This window comes from Coregonus lavaretus (genome assembly GCF_964263955.1).
Source record: "Coregonus lavaretus genome assembly, chromosome: 29".
In the NCBI taxonomy this organism is placed as follows: Eukaryota; Metazoa; Chordata; class Actinopteri; order Salmoniformes; family Salmonidae; genus Coregonus; species Coregonus lavaretus.
Genome location: NC_140016.1, coordinates 26980834 through 26999017, shown reverse-complemented (window position 1 = coordinate 26999017; position 18184 = coordinate 26980834). Strand labels below are relative to the sequence as shown.

Below are 18184 nucleotides of genomic sequence, written 5' to 3'. Positions count from 1 at the left end.
ACCAAATAGGGCTATCTTCTGTATACCCCCCCTACCTTGTCAAAATACAACTGATTGGCTCAAACCCATTAAGAAGGAAAGATATTCCACAAATTCACTTTTAAGAATGCACACCTGTTAATTGAAATGCATTCCAGGTGACTACCTCATGAAGCTGGTTGAGAGAATGCGAAGAGTGTGCAAAGCTGTCATCAAGGCAAAGGGTGTCTTTATGAAGAATCTCAAATATAAATATATATTTTGATTTGTTTAACACTTTTTTTGGTTACTACATGATTCCATATTTGTTTTTCCATAGTTTTGACATCTTCACTATTATTCTTCAATCTAGAAACACAAGTATTTTGCTGCACTGGCGATAACATCTGCAAATCTGTGTACCCGACCAATAAACTTTGATTTGATTTAGTTTTTGGAATGGCGATTATTTTATTGCATAGGTATGAGTGGAAAAAATGGCAGGGAAAAATGAGGCGAGTATTGTTTGACATAAATCTTGCTGCAAAGACATGAATGAGATAAACAGTGGTAAATGCTAGATGTGTGTTTACAGAGGAAGCCTTCCATATAAAGCGCTTTTCCCCACTCCACAGTCCTTTTAAAGACACTTTCGGAATTTCAGGACAGGCTACATAAATATTGCCAGATCAGTATGTGACATTTATTTGGGGGCTTTGTTTATAAAATCCGGAAATGTTTGCCTTGTACTCTTTATCCTCGGTCCTTATTTTTATTAATGGCAGCTTGCTCGCTCGCTTGCTCTCTCCTTCCCTCCCTCCCGTTCCCTGTGTGTGTGTTTAAGAGCATATATTATTGCAGTCTTTCAGCGCTGGAACAGATGTTGGGTATTGTAAATACAGGTGCAAAGAGTGTTCCGGAAGCCCCTCAGAGTAATGAAAACGTTTATTTATTTATTTATGGTGTAGTGCCAAAAGTATTTCACAATTCATTTGAGGACAACTTCGTTCGAGACCCACACAGCTCTGCTGACAAGTGCCCGGGGATGGTGGGAGGTGGTGTGTTACGTAGACTACTTCTGGAGGGGTTTTTCCTGTCTAAAATACGTTTTGAACATGTTGTAGGAGTGCAGATGGACACTAACAGATGTAGTTACATAAATTACCTACCGCTGTTGTTGTTGTCATATCAAGACAATAGAGCTGTATAAGAAGCCCTTGAAGTCGGCAGGGGAAACCTTTTACTTTATCTCTACTAGAGTTACCTCAGTGTCCTCTGTCTGTCTTTGTAGCTAAGCTGAAAACGATGCTTTAACTGCCCAAATTCATCCAAGGTAGTCGTTTTTGAAGGTAGTTGTAGTAGAACGCACCGATGTCTTAGATATGTTGGTCTGAGGACTTGGCTCACATTCTCTTACAGGATCCTGTTTGTTTCTTTTTAATACTCAGGGCTAGGGTGAGATCGGGGCTGGTGGAGGTGACCCTTGAAAAAGGGCCCTGTTTTGGGGACAGATAATTGGGAACATATCTTCTTCTTACCAGCCCACAGTCCCCCGCTTTCACCTTGTCTCTTTTCCCCCAAGCCAGGGGCCCCCATTCTCAATTTCCCACAGATTGCTGGTAAATTTGAAGCATTCAGGAAAGAACAAGTGAAAAAAAGAGAATCCACATAAGGTTCAGATTAATCTTTGTTGTGTTGCTTCTTTTTCCTCTCCTAACAGTGCTTCGGATGTTTTCATAACTAAACCAAATGTGTGCTCGGATCGAGCCAAGCCTAGCCAGGGGATATAATCCCTGAAGCGGAAAGGCTGGAGTCACATTGTTGAATTACATTTCCTTTTGCCTTTGGGCTATCCAGATTCCAGGCTGAATACTACATTAATCTGCTTCATGAATGTACTTGCAAACTAAGCATTTGCTAGGGTTGTGTGGACATCCATCAGTTGCTCATACTGACAATGGGTAGTGAGTTGGTCTGACTTTCTTTAGGTTCATTTGTTCAGTAGGTTATTCCTCAGCCACTGTAGCATGTTGTATCCAGCGATTGGTTAGAGAAAGATCCTTAGCTGGACGAAATGTTTGTCAATCCAGGAAGACAGCATTTCTGGGCTTTTTAAGCTCTTCAGCCTTATGAGTGCAGAATTGTCTTTCTCATACGGTCTACAATTTTGGGTTAACGCACCACAGACAAACGTAGAGTTTTTTTTTACGATGCACTGGAATAGATCTGACAGTGAACAGTAAGGTAAGAGGATGCAAAGGCTTTCATGGTCACCCGACTGTCAAGTGGATTCCGTGGTCCAACCATATTGCTCACCATATGTCTGCTGCAGAGGGACAAGAGAGAGCCATGAGAAAACGAGTTTTGTTCAGTCAGGGAAATAAAAGTGCTGAAAACAAATTGGTGCCCTATTTAAAAAGAAGATGGAGAACAAGCTATGGGTTTGGTACAGGTACAGTCACCTAGCGCAAAAATAATGCTGCGATGTTGTCAAAACGATACGATATATCGTCAAAAATAATATCTATAATATTTTTTGTTGTTGCCCCCATCACTACAATAGACGTGGCTTGATGAACCAAGGCCTAACCTCCATTACCCTTTGACCATCCCTATATCCTTCTTAATGCGATGAGGAGGCTGAGCAGTGGAGAAGAGGAGGAGGAGTAAAGAGTCCCCCTGGTAGCACATGTGGTAGCCCCCATTCCTCCCTCTCCCTCTCCCCAGAAAAATGTGCTTGCCCCCCCTCCCTCCTTCCTATCCTGTGCATGGTCTCAGGCTCCAGGCTGAGGCAGATGTTTTTGTACTGCTAGTCGAAGAGCCCTGGAGCTTTGAATGGAGAAGAGAAGAGACTGCCATGTCATCGGGCAGGGCCAGGTCAGGCTGGATTGATGTGATGTGGGGGGACTCTGGGGAGAGGAGACGGGACGCAGCGAGACCAGAGCCCAGGACCTGGAACACACTGACCTTGGCCTGCTCCACTCACGGACGCTCTCTCTGCATTAATTGTGTTTTTCTTTTTTCCTCCGTCCCTTTATTCAGTCTCCTCGAATCCTGGAAAATATAAACAGGATGAAGTCTTGTATGATCGTAAATCCCCTCTTGTCTGCCCTGGGCCACAGCCCCAACCCCATTCCCTGGCCCCAGCTCGGAGGAGAGGTGGAAGCATCCAGTAATCATGCGCTCAGCCACCGTATCATTTGTTCATCAAATGCCTGTTATCCTACATGCATGGCTTGAATCTATACAACTGGTTATGAGTGGAGATACATCTCTGAGACTAGATAAACTAGTCGAGTGTAGGTTGTCATGCGGTAGGGTTCTTTTAAAAATGAGGCTGACTTACTCCTAGCAGCAGCTTTTCGTTTACATTTACGTCATTTAGCAGACATTCAGGATTTTCAAGTTCATATTTGTTTCTACTTTCTATTGCACAGAGTTCAACCAGCCTTATTCAGAATTTTCTTTGCCCTTGATCCTTGCACATAATTTCACTTATCTTTTATTGACTGGACACATTACATGTTTATCTAGTCTCAGAGATGTATCTATTTCCTTTTCTATGATGTAATTGACATAGACTGTTTAAGACAAATTACCCATGACAAATATCCCACAACCCACAGGAAGCACCCTTTCTCCTTTGTATTAAACACGCACTGTGAGGATTTTTGAAAATATTTTCCAGAAATCATCTTCAAGAAATGCTCATTTAGAATTCCAATGCCACAGTATTCCAGGAGACACACTCTTGGAAAACAAGGCTTTATCCTCGTTCGAATCCTTCCCTGTCGGTGATGCTGATGTAGGCCGTAGTTCCTATTATCGCTCCCTTCCTCCTGTGTTACACCTTCTAGCGTTCTCCCTGTCTCGTCACCAGCGCCGATGTGGCCTATTCATGAGTTATCATCACCCCGGCCCCTTGGAATGCTGATTGTACAAGGGCCTATTTCTATCTCTGGCTCATTCTTTTGCGTCCCTACTCTGCAAGGTCCAACACGAACTCAACATCCAACCCCAATATTAATGCACAGATTAAGTTATTTGTACCGTAGTCCTTTTTTATACTCGGCAGGTAACGGAGTCTCCTCTAGTCACGAGAGAGTTAACCTCAAACATAAAGCGTCAATTACAGTTCATCTGCAGCTTTTCTTCTTGGCTATGCGTGTCCAATGTTCCCTGTTGAATTGAAAGGGAACTCGTTTTCATTTAGAGATTAGGCATTCATTAGGGATTCGTCATCACAACATGTAGGAGCCTGAGAGGTGAGGTGAAAGTTATACTGTGTGAAAGTAAGCGTGTGTTTGGAGTCGTGGAGCGGCTGCCAAGGACTTATGTGGGAAACTGTCCATGACTGTATGGCTTGTCGTTGGAAAAAAGGAGGAAAGGGAGGCTTAGCCTATTGTTGACATTTTGACAATGTCGTGTCTCTGAAGAAAGGTGGCATTGATGAACAACAAAGTATTGATTTTCCCCTCAGGCCATAACTATCATTATTTCAGAAAACATTACTTGTTTTGCAGCTAGGGCATCTTTCCTCCTAGTAACTGTACACATCATCACAACATCTTACACTTCCTGTGAGAATTTAGCATTTCCCAAGCATCTCTAATGTGACAATAATGTTCTTTATCAGAATTATCTACCTCTTATTATACAACGGGTGGGTCTAATCCTGAAGGCTGATTGGTTAAAAGCGGATTCCATCCGGTGTCTATTCTACAAGTTAAAATGCCTATTTACTCTGTTCCATCTGACTGCACAACCACTGTCTCGTCAACCCTGCCAGGCAAATTAGGGGTCGTGACGTGTAGGGGTCGGGAGTCAGGACGAGACGCAGGCAGGCAGCGTTTCTCGGCCAGTCGAAATCATGAATCAGCTGGCATCATTTTTATGGATATCTACAAAGAAATGTAAATAGAAAAAAGGTAAAACAAACGAAGTGCATCTAGTTTGCAGTCTTCACAGCTTCAGTGTTTGAAGTGATTGTGTTAGCTGTGTTGTTGGCTAGCTCCTCTGAACAACAGTGTCTTGACGAGAGAGCACATTTTCTATGCCAGGTGAAATTGCGCCTCATTAGCTCGTTGTTATGGATGTCTCCAAATAAATGTCACTAGAAAACAGCTTAAAGAAATGAAAATGCAGCTACTGTTGTTATTCTTTTTTATGCTTGATGTGACTATAAGTTAGCCGTAGTTTGCTAGCTAGCAAGCAAGGGATAAGAACGTTGCCAGCCATTTAGAGCGACTGGGTCGCGTCCATAGATACAGAACAAAAAGACTGAACGACTGGGTCGCCCCTCTGGCAACCGAACCAATAGAACAAACGACCAGCCGGCTTGGGTAGCAACCCTAGATTTGTGTCGGGACTTGTGGAAGGATGAAATAGTATGAATAAATTAATCAAAATAACGTTTTTAATGAAAATATGTCAATCATTATTTGAATATGTTGGTAACCTGTTGTATAAAAGTGATAATGACTAAAATGTAAATATAATAATGCCCTTGAAGCTGGTGTTTGGAGGATATATTGGCACAGTTTGCCGGCCTTCGACTTAGTCTCGGGCCTAACAACACCCGTGCCAATAAATCCTCCAAACACCTGCTTATCGGGCATTATAACTTAATTACCCACCATGCACTATTCTCCAAAATACCACCCTACAGGAAATTGTCAACTAAACCTAGACATTTTGGAAACCTGTACATTAACAAATAGGTTTATCAATCTGGTCTTTTTACAGGGCTGCATGCATTGAGGCGTGCTCTCGTCAGTGGCTCCCAGCCATCTGACTTCCAATTGATGGGGACAGTGACGGTCACTCTCCAGGACCTTCAGTGGGCCATGTCAGAGGTCAAACCAAGTGCCATGAGGGAGGTTGCCATCGATGTCCCAAAGGTATGTCTGGATTATAGCCCCTTGGTTTCCCTTTTTAGTTTAAAAACAGGACTCTTTTGAAGGTTGGCATATAAATTGCATATAAACGGTCATTAGATTTATCGGGTAGCACCAAAGATGGAACAACAATTCTGCTGATGTCACCGGCACAACGGAAAGTGTCTTCTTGTCTCATGTTCTGAAACGTCAACAAACTTCCTCAGGGATCGAAAGATATCTTCTCTCAGGAGCGCAAATCGCTTAATTACTCATTGGGCTACCAGTCAATGTATTATGTCAATAGGACAGTGAGTAATCAAGTGAGGCATTAAGTAATTTGTGCATTAGAGAAGATACTTTCAGATCCCCAATGACTTTTGTTGACGTGCGGTTTTCACAGAGGGTTCAAACCAAGGAAACGTCGGATGGAAATGACCCCCAGGCCATACTGCTGCCCTCCCTAAAACGGAGATGAATCACACACTCAGTGGAGGGGGAGGTGGGGGGACAGTTGTGAGACTCCAGGATGTTTTGGAGTTTGCATGTGCAAGACATAACGGACAGGAAGAGGCTAACATCATCTCCAGCGCTAATTGAAAACAGATCGGGTCGACATCGGTTCCTGCCAGAGAGCGAGAGAGAAAATAAAAAAAATTGAAAAAGGCCCTTCTCCTTCCTCCTAATGCTCCTCTGCACTGAGCTCACCCCGAGACGTTCAGTTCTTGCGGCCAGTTCCTGGAAACAAAAGAGGGGCTTGAGTTTTTTCCTTCCCTCAGTGCACTGCAGCTGAAGGGTCGGCCGTAGAGCTCCGACTTGATTATATCCACATGAGTGCAAAACATTTTGTTTCTAATCCATTTATATAAGAAACTTCCAGTGGAGCCAGACCGGGCAAGAGCAAAGCCGACTGGACCTTTTAATATTTTGATCTGGCAGCTGCAGCCAAGAGCTCCGTTCCCCTTTTTTCAACTTCCTCTCCTCTCCAAGTTCTTGTCTGGAGAAGTACCCACCACAACTACTGTCTTACCCACCCTCCTCCTCTCCCACATTTCAGGCAACCCCATCAAAGCCCGGGCCCTAAGAGGCCCCTTGTAAACTTCAGACAACAACAGTAAAAGATAATAACTGGGTCTCGGAGAGAGAGAAAGAGGCAGGGGGTGTAAAATCAACACAGCAAGGTGTGACTCAAACTGCCTGCGCCCTCTAATTCCACATCCGCCATGTTCGTGACAAAAGCTTCTTGCAATTAATGGTGTTTTTCTTTTACTATCATTAACGCCATCGCCATGTTCATTTTGTCTGCAGAAAACTTGAACAGAATAAAATAAAATAGGGGGAGGGGAGAAAAGGGGTATAAATCTTTACTGTGCACATCTGCTGCTAGCCTGGTAGGGTAGAGGCACCTGAAGCTGCCTGATTGATTTACACCCCATAGACTCTGGCAAGGGGAGGCTGTGCTTCTCTCTTTCTCTCACTTCTTGTCTCTTTTGCTCTCTCCTCCCTTGCTCTCTCCTCACATGCTCTCTCCTCCCATGCTCTCTCCTCCCATGCACTCTCCTCCCATGCTCTCTCCTCCCATGCACTCTCCTCCCATGCTCTCTCCTCCCATGTACTCTCCTCCCATGCACTCTCCTCCCATGCTCTCTCCTCCCATGCACTCTCCTCCCATGCTCTCTCCTCCCATGCTCTCTCCTCACATGCTCTCTCCTCCCATGCTCTCTCCTCCCATGCACTCTCCTCCCATGCTCTCTCCTCCCATGCACTCTCCTCCCATGCTCTCTCCTCCCATGCACTCTCCTCCCATGCACTCTCCTCCCATGCTCTCTCCTCCCATGCACTCTCCTCCCATGCACTCTCCTCCCATGCTCTCTCCTCCCATGCACTCTCCTCCCATGCACTCTCCTCCCATGCTCTCTCCTCCCATGCTCTCTCCTCCCATGCACTCTCCTCCCATGCTCTCTCCTCCCATGCACTCTCCTCCCATGCTCTCTCCTCCCATGCACTCTCCTCCCATGCACTCTCCTCCCATGCTCTCTCCTCCCATGCACTCTCCTCCCATGCTCTCTCCTCCCATGCACTCTCCTCCCATGCTCTCTCCTCCCATGCACTCTCCTCCCATGCTCTCTCCTCCCATGCTCTCTCCTCCCATGCTCTCTCCTCCCATGCTCTCTTCCCATCTCCCTCTCACCATCTTTATCGCTCTCTCTCTCATTCTTTCTCTCTCCTCACCCACCATCTCCTCTTCCCCCTCTCCCTCCTCTCTCTCTCCATAAATTGTTCAACGTGTGGTATTTACAGTATGTGGCCGGACGCCAAGTTTCCATTAGGTGCTCCGTTCCTGGGAGACGGCGCCAGTGGCCTGGGATGTGTTACTTTGGACAGAGAAAGGAGGAGGGAGGGCGAGGAGAGGATAAGTGAGGTGGAGATGGAAGGAGAGAGATGGGGAGAAAGAGAAGGAGAGCGAGAGAGGAAAAGTCACGCTGATGTAGTGAAAGGTGAAGGGAATGGGGGCTTATTGCTCTGGCCAACCCCTGCTCTCCTTATCTGTTTTATCTCCTGGAGTCGCGTGCCTCTGCCCATCATCTGTCAAAGCGACAGCTGTTGTCCGACTCTCTCTGTTGTCTGCTGATTCAACCTCCGCCCAGATCTGGCCCAATGCTTTTCCTGTCGCATACTTGTGTTGTCGTGAATTTCAACTTTTTCTTGTACTGTACTATTCCAAATAATTTGCCCAGAGCAAAAATACAAACAGTATTTCAGTGATTGATTGATTAATTACAGCTGTAGAGAGAAATAAACACTGGACACTGAACCCACAACTTACTTGCCCCACAGTAAGGATATTACTTTTGACTTGGAAAACTTTTTATCCTGGAAAACCTGGGTTTTCTTGAAGCTACAATAACACCGCTAGATACCACGCTCCATTAATACTGCCATCCTATACAGCCTATTGGGGATGTCTCTCTTTCCATTGTCTATAAAACGTATTTATCTAGGAGCCCGTATACTTCTCCCAGTTCCCAGCTGTGTCCGAATGGTTTCTCTGTCTCCCTTACAGACTGTTTCCTTTGCAGACTGTTTCCCTTGAAGACTGTTTCCATTGCTGACTGTTTCACTTGCAGGTTCGATGGTCGGACGTGGGAGGCATGGAGCAGGTGAAGCTGAAACTGAAACAGGCGGTGGAGTGGCCCCTCAGGCACCCTGAGGCCTTCACCCGCATGGGCATCCAGCCCCCTAAAGGGGTGCTCCTCTACGGACCCCCAGGTTGCTCCAAGACCATGATCGCCAAGGCTCTGGCCAATGAGAGCGGACTCAACTTTCTCGCCATCAAGGTGATGATCATTCAAAGTTTGATTGTTGCCTGCATTCTCCCCCAAATGGTCAATGTATTGGCAGGGAGGTGTCCTTTTTAGTGCTTTTTACACCTACAAGTTTCCCTAAATCCCACCCCTGCAATGCATACTTTTGTAATGCATCAGTTTTGCAGTTGCATCGCCTTTAAGCACAGTGCCTTTAGTTATGGCTGACCTAGCATGGACCTTTTGTCGTTTCCGCAACTTGAAGTAAATGATGCTACAACTATAGCTAGTAACACTATCACTGCATCTTTCCGTTGTCAAAACAATACTTAGCAATGCCCAGTTATTTACATATACCAGCAGCCATTCCCTTGGCTTTAACCCAGTTAAAAAACAAAGGTTATGTCCCTGATTATCTCAAGGACCTCAGACTCTCTGGGTTCCTTGGAGGCAGAACTACAGGCCTCCTCACTTGACCCCTCCGACCCTGTGTTTGTAGTTTTCATTCATCACCCCATCCCCTCTACCCCCTCCTCTCCATCCACCCCAATTCAACACTCACCCCTACACCTTCCTTCTCCCTACCCCTCGCCCTGCTCTGTCTAGGCCTCTTGATGGAGATTGATTGATCAGCTCAGCAATCGTTGATTGCCGCTTATTTTGGAAGCTGTTGCCGGGTGCAATGGGGCCGTGACAGAAGCTGTCAGCCAGCCTGATTAGAGGGGGTCAGTGGTAAAAGATGGTGGATAGGCTGTTATATTAGAAAGAAAATACAGAAAGACTGCTTACCTTTACAGACTCCTGTGTAAAAGTCTCTGAAAAGGGGCAATTTTTCTCATAGATGTTGTTTGGAAATAACGTCCATGCTAGTACTTTTACAATTACAAAGTCATGACGTATTTTCCCCCAGTGTGTTGGTAGCTTTGACTCTGATACATTATCCTTGCTTTACTATACTTTATACTACTTCTGTCGTGTACAGTAAAACCCTAACACCCTATTATCAAGTTGTCTCACACACATCAGTAGAAGCATTTACCTTGTACATAGCTACATAGAAATGTACGTACACTGAACAAAGATATAAACGCAACATGTAAAGTGTTGGTCCCATGTTTCATGAGCTGAAGTAAAAAAATCACAGACATTTTACATACGCTCATAAAGCTTATTTATCTCAGATTTTGTGCAGAACTTTGTTTACATCCCTGTTAGTTAGCAATTCTCCTTTGCCAAGATAATCCATCCAATCCACCTGACAGGTGTGGCATGTCAAGAAGCTTATTAAACAGCGTGATCATTACACAGGTGCACCTTGTGCTGGGGACAATAAAAGGCCACTTTAAAATGTGCACTTCACACAGTATCAAGCCCAGACCTAGCCTGGCAACACCACCACAGAGGAACTGTGGATTACTGAGTCAATCTCCACAGCGCTGTCGTGTTCTGAGGAGGAAAAAGGTTGTCTCCCTGCCAGCCCAGAGGTGTTGAAAAGGGGGGATTGCAGGGGAAGGAAGTGTGTCCTGACGGCCTGAGTGGATGTTTATCTGCCTCAGAGAGGGGAGGGAGGGTGCAGAGGGGCCACAGCAGCTTTACTTACCCTTCTTCCTTTGTCCTCTCTGCCTTCCTTCTCAATTATTGTTTTTTCTTTTTTCCCCTATTCCCCTTAAATAACTATCCCTTTCATCTCTGAAAGATTTCTTGGCGGGCTGTCAATAAGTTCTCAGTGGTTTGTTCATTGTTGTTTAGGTGTGTTCCTGTCAGAAATGAGAGGTGAGGCTAGCTTGTAGCTATCTAGATAGTGTTATTAGGTGTTTATTATTAGTGTTGTATTGATATTAATTAATAGTTATAGCCTACTGTATAACTAGGGTCCAAAGTTTTCCCTCGTACAGAACACTACCTATAATGAATCACTGACAGGAGAACCAACTTCCCTCTCTCTCTTTCAGGGTCCAGAGTTACTGAGTAAATATGTAGGGGAGTCTGAGAGAGCTGTCAGAGAGGTGAGTACCAGGCCAACTTTCATTGTCTATCATATACCCAATACACTATGAATATATGGACTACTTACATTTAATGGAAATTGCTTTCATATTCTACAACAGGGGTGTCAAACTCATTCCACGGAGGGCCAAGTGTCCACAGGTTTTGGGTTTTTCCTTTCCTTTCAATTACATTTACATCATTTAGCAGACACTCTTATCCAGAGCGACTTACAAATTGGTGCATTCAACTTCTGATAGCCAGTGGGACAACCACTTTTAATTTTTTATTTTTTTATGGTGGGGTGGGGAAGGGAGGGGTAGAAGGATTACTTGTATACTATTCCAGGTATTCCTTAAAGAGGTAGACAACCAGGTGAGGGGAGTTCCTTACTAATTAGTGACCTTAATTAATATATCAAGTGTAAGGGTGGAGCGAAAACCTGCAGACACTCGGCCCTCCGTGGAATGAGTTTGACACGTGTTCTACAGTATAATGTATATGCAGAATCGGGGTCTACTGTATATTAATGCCTCTCTCTCTATATATATATATATATATATTGGCATATTTCAATACCAGGTGTTTAGAAAGGCCAGAGCTGTCGCCCCCTCCATTGTGTTCTTCGATGAGATTGACGCTCTTGCTGGAGAAAGAGGAAGGTAGGTATTTCTTCTCAGAAATGAGACCAATGACTCTTTGAATGACTGACAGTCTATAGTACCACAAATGTCCAAAAGTCTGTACAATAATTACACTGATAAAGCCGGCTGTGGAGTTCCCATGGAGGCAGTTCACTAGCGCGCGCACACGTATGCACGCACACACTGACACACAGAAGAACCAGTCTGTCCGGAGGCGCTTCAATGGGATGGCAATGGGAACATCTGTGGCTTCAGGAAGAAGAAAAAATGGACAGAGAGAGGACACAGGCCGCGGCACACAAGCGCTTCATTGTGCACACCACAGCAGATGGGGGAAGCCAAATATGAGGCGTACTTCCCGGTAAACCCCCACTGAAAGTCAATGGTGAAGGAACAGACAAAAGAGCCCTCCAGATATGATTCAAACATGGCCTTCCCTCAAGCCTAATTGGACATAGCCTGAGAGGGGTCACAGTGTCCATTCTTTCCAAAACCATTTTGCCATTTAGTAAATGGAGGGTGACATTTTGTGTCTGCTGAAGTACTCGTAATACTTGAAGCGTGATTTAGCTCCAAACTTCTCTTATGATGTCCATGAGATCACAAAACTAAACATTGCATATAACTCATACATGAGATTCAACTGCGACCTGCAGTGTCATATGGCCCAAGGGTACAGGCTACGTATCAGAGCTGGGGGGTCAACTTAAGTCAACTCAGGAATGGACTGGATATGGTATTCACTCAGGAATGGACTGGATATGGTATTCGACCTGACAAAATGCCCCACTTACACTAGAGATTTACTAATTTTAGATCCATGTCCGATTTCACTGAATTGACTGGATTTTAAGCAATTCTTTGATACCTGCCTTTCAAAATGACTTGATGCAGGGGAGTCTGTCAGAATGAGTTCTCTGATAGTGAGAGAGAGACACAGAGAGACAGAGAGAGAGAGTAGACAGTCTGAGACAGAAAAGAAGCAAGAGAGGCCAAGAGACCGTTGGAGACAGACGGATAAAGAGAAAGGGGAGAGAGGAAAAAGAAGGGAGACGTTGGGTCCATAGAGAAAGCACGAGAGCGAGAGAATGAAAGAGCAAGAGAACGGGCCTTGGAAGAAAGGTAGAAGCAGCATGGCAGATTTCTCTCTTTTATCTCTTCATCCCAGGGTCATAACTCAGTGACAGGTCTCCTTTTGTGTTCCTCTGAGGCCTTGTCTGTGGTGATGACGTGTGGCACTTCCGCTGGCCCTGTGAACAGAGAATGAGAGAGGGCGAGAGAGAGAGAGAGTGTGTGTGTGTGTTTGCGTGCGTGGTGTGTATGTGTGCGTGTGCAAATGAGTGTGTGTCTGACAGAGGTGGGGAGCAGAAGCAGGAGGGAAAGACACTACACACTGCTATGGAAAATAAACACCTTAGTATTTCTCAGTGCAGGGGGCTGGGATATGACAACTTGAACAGATACATTTTTGGTTCAAACACATTTCATATCTCTCCTCCCCCTATCACCCCCCCCCCTCCCCCTCCTCTCTCTCCCCGCTCTCAGCTCCTCGGGGTCTGGTGGCGTAGGGGACCGGGTCCTGGCCCAGCTCCTGACAGAGATGGACGGCATTGAGCAGCTCAGGGACGTCACCGTGCTGGCCGCCACCAACCGGCCCGACATGATAGATAAGGTAGAACCAGCAGAGTTCCTGCTTTCTCGCTCTCGCTCTCTTTCTCTTTCTCTTTCTTTCTGCTTCCCATCCTCCTTATCCTCCATCTATCTCCTAATGAAACTTCCTGAGTGCTGATTAAAGACAGAGCCTGGGCCCTGTCAAAACACACCCAGGAAAAAATGGCCTGGCTCTACACAGGCACTACAGGTTTTACAGCTCTCTCTTACTCATTCTCGCTCTCTGTAGCCTTCCCTCATCTCCCTGTTTTCCGTCTTCATCCTCCCCCGTTTACGTATGAACTTACTCTGCTTTCTGAAATGTAATCGTCTCTATGCTCTTATTGGAATGTGATTAGGAGGGGACAAACTTTCAACTGAGGTAAGTCAAAATAACTGAAGATATCCTTTAGTCCAGTGCCTCCTACTCCCACTTTGCCAGGTGGCTGTTGAGCCCCCATGGTGGGAGAAACCCTCACAGTGCTTCCTTATAGACAGCTGAACAGCTGGAAGTCTCCTCCAGGGCCACTGTTGGAGAATTGACACATCCCTGGCCTGCCTAGCAACTGAAGACCATTTCCTTCCTTCCTCCACCCCAGCTACTGCCTGGCCTGCCACTCCAAGCTTGGTTAGCAGTTGGGGTCCGAGCCCCTGGGAGGGGGGCATGAGAAACCCCAGGCAGCCCCACCAAACCAACCCTGCTGCTGCTGTCAGGAAGCAGGGGTCCCAGACAGCTGAGAAATCAGATTAGCCTGCCCCCCTACCGAGGGGGTGGTGGTAGTAAGGGGGTGGTGCTATTTGAATGCGAAACACATTAGCCGTGATGGGAAAGGCAAGCCGCCAAATAGGGTGTTACTTTCTATGGTCCATCCTCCATTGGTCTGGTACCCTACTTCCACATCCCCACCACCCACTGTTGCACACCCCCACCCACCACCACCACCCCAAACTGTCAACATGCAGGAGAAGGCAGCCATTTCCATGAGAATGGCAGGATATGATGAGACAAATGAAGATTAATGGGATGTTTGGGTGTCAATGAGGCACATTGTCGGCAGATTGATGGAGCACAGGGACTTCTTGCTTTGATGGACCGACCGACCGAGTGTGTGAGTGTGTGTGTGTGTGTGTGTGTGTGTGTGTGAGAGAGAGAGAGAGAGAGAAGGACATGGAAAGACAGGGAGTATGCATGTACTTATGGCATAGTTTGGGTGGGTCTGCTTTTGGTCTCTCAGCCACTAACAGAGTCAAGTGTCTATTTCCTACTTATCTACCTCCTTAGGCCAGCTTTTAGAACTGGCTCCACTGTGGAAAGGGAGCAAAACATTTTACCAATAAAATGCATGAGGTCTTTCTCTCACAAATAATTCCATCAAATACAGCTTAGACTCTTTACACAACCTGTTTGTATTAAACTACTATTACTTTCTCACCGGAAAATATTCATACAAAATTCCCACAAATCCATAGGCCTTTGTATTGCACCAATCGTCCCGTCCCACCATTGACGCATTTTGAGTCTCCTGTGACGATTGATGAGTGGCACTATTATATTTACCCAGCCTGCTTTGGGGAAGAGCCCCCTAGCCTTGTGTCACTCTGTTTTTGTAGCAGCTGTCCATCGACAACAGCCCCCCCCCCCCCTCACACACACACACTTTTTCCTTGAGGAAGGATCATGTTGGTTTGTTGTTCTACTGAATAGCCTATTTATTTAACATAATATGTGTCGAGCTCCCACCCTTCTATCAGGAGGTGGGAATGTTACAGTATATGTGATTACTGCCAGATGGCGTTTGTTTGTTACCAGCTGGGCTCTTATCAGATCTGTGGAAAACAGATGTGTGGTGTGGCATGCTTCTTTTTAAATCCCCCCCCCCCCCCCCCCCCCCCCCCCCCCCCTCCACTCAACACAGGGCTTGTGTAGTTTATTTTGTGAACAGGAGATGGCGCCAAATCAGATACTGTTCAGCCATAAACAATTATGTCTAGGTATTAGTCTTGTAGACTTTTGCTTTACGTATTTTATTGTAAACATGTTAATGTTTTGCTGGTTCCATTGGCTATTAGGTTGTTCTACACAATGACATTTAGCATTCTACTATGGCAAGAGTGAAGGCTAAGGCCTATGCGTTCACAAATAAAGGCACACATGCAGGAGATTGCAAAGTTATTCTAGAGGTTGCAACCCCAGCACATACTACCCTCAGACACGTTTAGTTATCTCTGAACACTGCACTTTTACACAGTCTACATGTCACCATTGGTAATTGGTATGCCTCCCTAGTGTATCTTCAAAGAGTCCTTTTCAGCGTTTTAATCTGTGGCCTAATACTTGCAGCTTCCCAAAGAGCCGTGTTTAAACCTCCAAAATGGACCAAACTTCCTCCCCCCAGTAATTTACAATTTTCCACACAAGATTGCAAAGTTACAGAATCTGACCCCCCTCACCTTTTCTTCTCAGAACTTTGTTAATAACCGTAGGGTGGAAAAAAGGTTTCTAACTAATTGCATACCTCCTAGTATCTTTAAGGGGGGAGGAAAAAACATAAATAAAAACTAAGATTGATCTAACTTTAAAACTCCACCACCACATCACAATGTTAGTCATGCCTTGTGTTTGCATATGCTTTAGATGAACTGGACTTGAGCTGTTGATGTATATGCAAACAAACACACAACTGCAGAAAATGAGATCACTGAACATCTGTCAGTATTTTTCAAGCCAATGGTTAACGTTGGACATTTCTAATCGTAATCACTGTCTAATTGCCCTAGACTGTAATTTGTGGGCCAGTTTGTAAATATCTGAATACTAGCTTTATTTATAGCATCAGGTTCCCAAGCCTATAAAAAGCCCTTAGCCAAAATGTGCCTTGACCTTTTTATAAAGTTTATTGTAGTCTTTGGTGTATCTATGAAATGTATTGTATCACAGAGTTGCCTGCTGACGTCAATGGTGTTTTGCCTAGTAAACCTACCACACAGCCAATCACCATTCAACAGATGGCATTCCCAGACATCCATCATAGACTTTGCTTTTAAGTGCCATTGTTTTGGGCGACAGCAGTGCATTTAGTCTTTGAAACAAGAACAGTCTGTGAAAATGTGTCTTCAACTCTTCATTGACCTTTGACCAAACATTCTCATGTTTTATAAATATTTCTCCTTTGGCTCTTCACCGCATAATGGGGAAATATAAACTATACCCACCTAGCAGACACTGGTCATGGGCTACTCTCACAGTTTGAATGATGCACTCCTCCTGTGTTGCCACTCATCCAACAGAAGCCTACCTGGGCCCAACCTTGACCTGGCAGGAAATGAATCTTCACTAAAAGAGCGTGGTAATAAGTCCTCCAGTCAAAACAGGCCATCATTTATTTTGTTTTGGTTATCATCTCCGAGCTTTGCCTCTTTTCTCTCCGTTTCTCTTTCTCTTTCTTGTTCTATCTCTCTTTCTCTGCCTCACTGCCTCTATCTCACTCTCTCTCTGTCTCTCGCTCAAGGTGAGCCAACCATGATGGAATTTCTATTTGTGCTGTCTTAAAGGATTAGAGTTCATTCACTGTTTTCCTGACTGTACACTTCTCAATAGGGTGGTGCTGCATAGCACAGGATGTCTCTCTGAAAGCTTGGCTGTCAAATCAAATCAAATTGTATTACAACAGGTGTAGACCTTACAGTGAAATGCTTACTTACAAACCCTTAACCAATGTGGACACCAAGGAACTTGAAGCTCTCAACCTGCTCCACTACAGCCCCGTCGATGAGAATGGCGGCGTGCTCGGTCCTCTTTTTCCTGTATTCCACAATCATCTCCTTTGTCTTGATCATGTTGAGGGAGAGGTTGTTATCCTGGCACCACACGACCAGGTCTCTGACCTCCTCCCTATAGGCTGTCTTGTCGGTGATCAGGCCTACCGCTGTTGTGTCGTCTGCTAACTTAATGATGGTGTTGGAGTCGTGCCTGGCCATGCAGTCATGGGTGAACAGGGAGTACAGGAGGGGACTGAGCCCGCACCCCTGAGGGGCCCGCATGTTGAGGATCAGCGTGGCAGATGTGTTGTTACCTACCCTTACCACCTGGGGGTGGCCCTTCAGGAAGTCCAGGATCCAGTTGCAGAGGGAGGTGTTTAGTCCCAGGGTTTGTTATCTCAAGGTATTAGTATCTCTGTTTACTGGTAAATGATACAGCAGTTTACCCCAGTTCTCACTCCTTCGCCTCCTTTCGCCCGTCGAAATCAGTTACGTTAAAAGACACCAGCTACAGATGTACTCTGAGAAACCAAGATGGTTTTTGTTTGACTCAGTGGCAAACTAAAACAAATGGGAGATTTTGCGTGTGTGTGTGCCAAGGCAACGGGATACCAGCAGGGGAGGGATGAGCTCTGGGAGGGGATGGGTGTGTGTGTCTATGTGTGTTGGAGGGTGTGGGAGGGGGGGTTATGATCCCCAGGCAAGTATCAAACTTCAAGGGCTGTATTAGTGTCAGATTACACAGTGTGCATCTTAGAATACCATCAAGCAAATCATCAGAACCCGAGCAAATCAGTGTATTTCCACTGCAATAGAGCTGACAAAATCAGTCAAGCGCCCCCCTCAGGATACCAAAAACTCTGATCACGCCATGCACAAAATTACACTGGTTTAAATTAATAATTATGAGGACAGTTAATTGTGATTGATCACATTTTTTGCTCCTTTTCATGCGCTGGCTGTGTATTAAACATAGTCCTGGTCGTTGCATGCTTCCTTTCAACTT

The 18184-nt window shown here is 45.3% G+C and overlaps 1 protein-coding gene across 1 annotated transcript in view; it reads left to right on the top strand.

Annotated features, from left to right (window-relative positions):
- The window catches only part of afg2a (AFG2 AAA ATPase homolog A), a 134419-nt gene that overhangs the window by 15919 nt on the left and 100316 nt on the right, over positions 1-18184 (top strand). The window contains exons 11-15 of the mRNA XM_084147048.1: positions 5704-5858; positions 8963-9172; positions 11092-11145; positions 11708-11787; positions 13315-13441. Coding sequence (XP_084003174.1) covers positions 5704-5858; positions 8963-9172; positions 11092-11145; positions 11708-11787; positions 13315-13441 — 626 coding nt within the window. The remainder of the gene's footprint in view (positions 1-5703; positions 5859-8962; positions 9173-11091; positions 11146-11707; positions 11788-13314; positions 13442-18184) is intronic.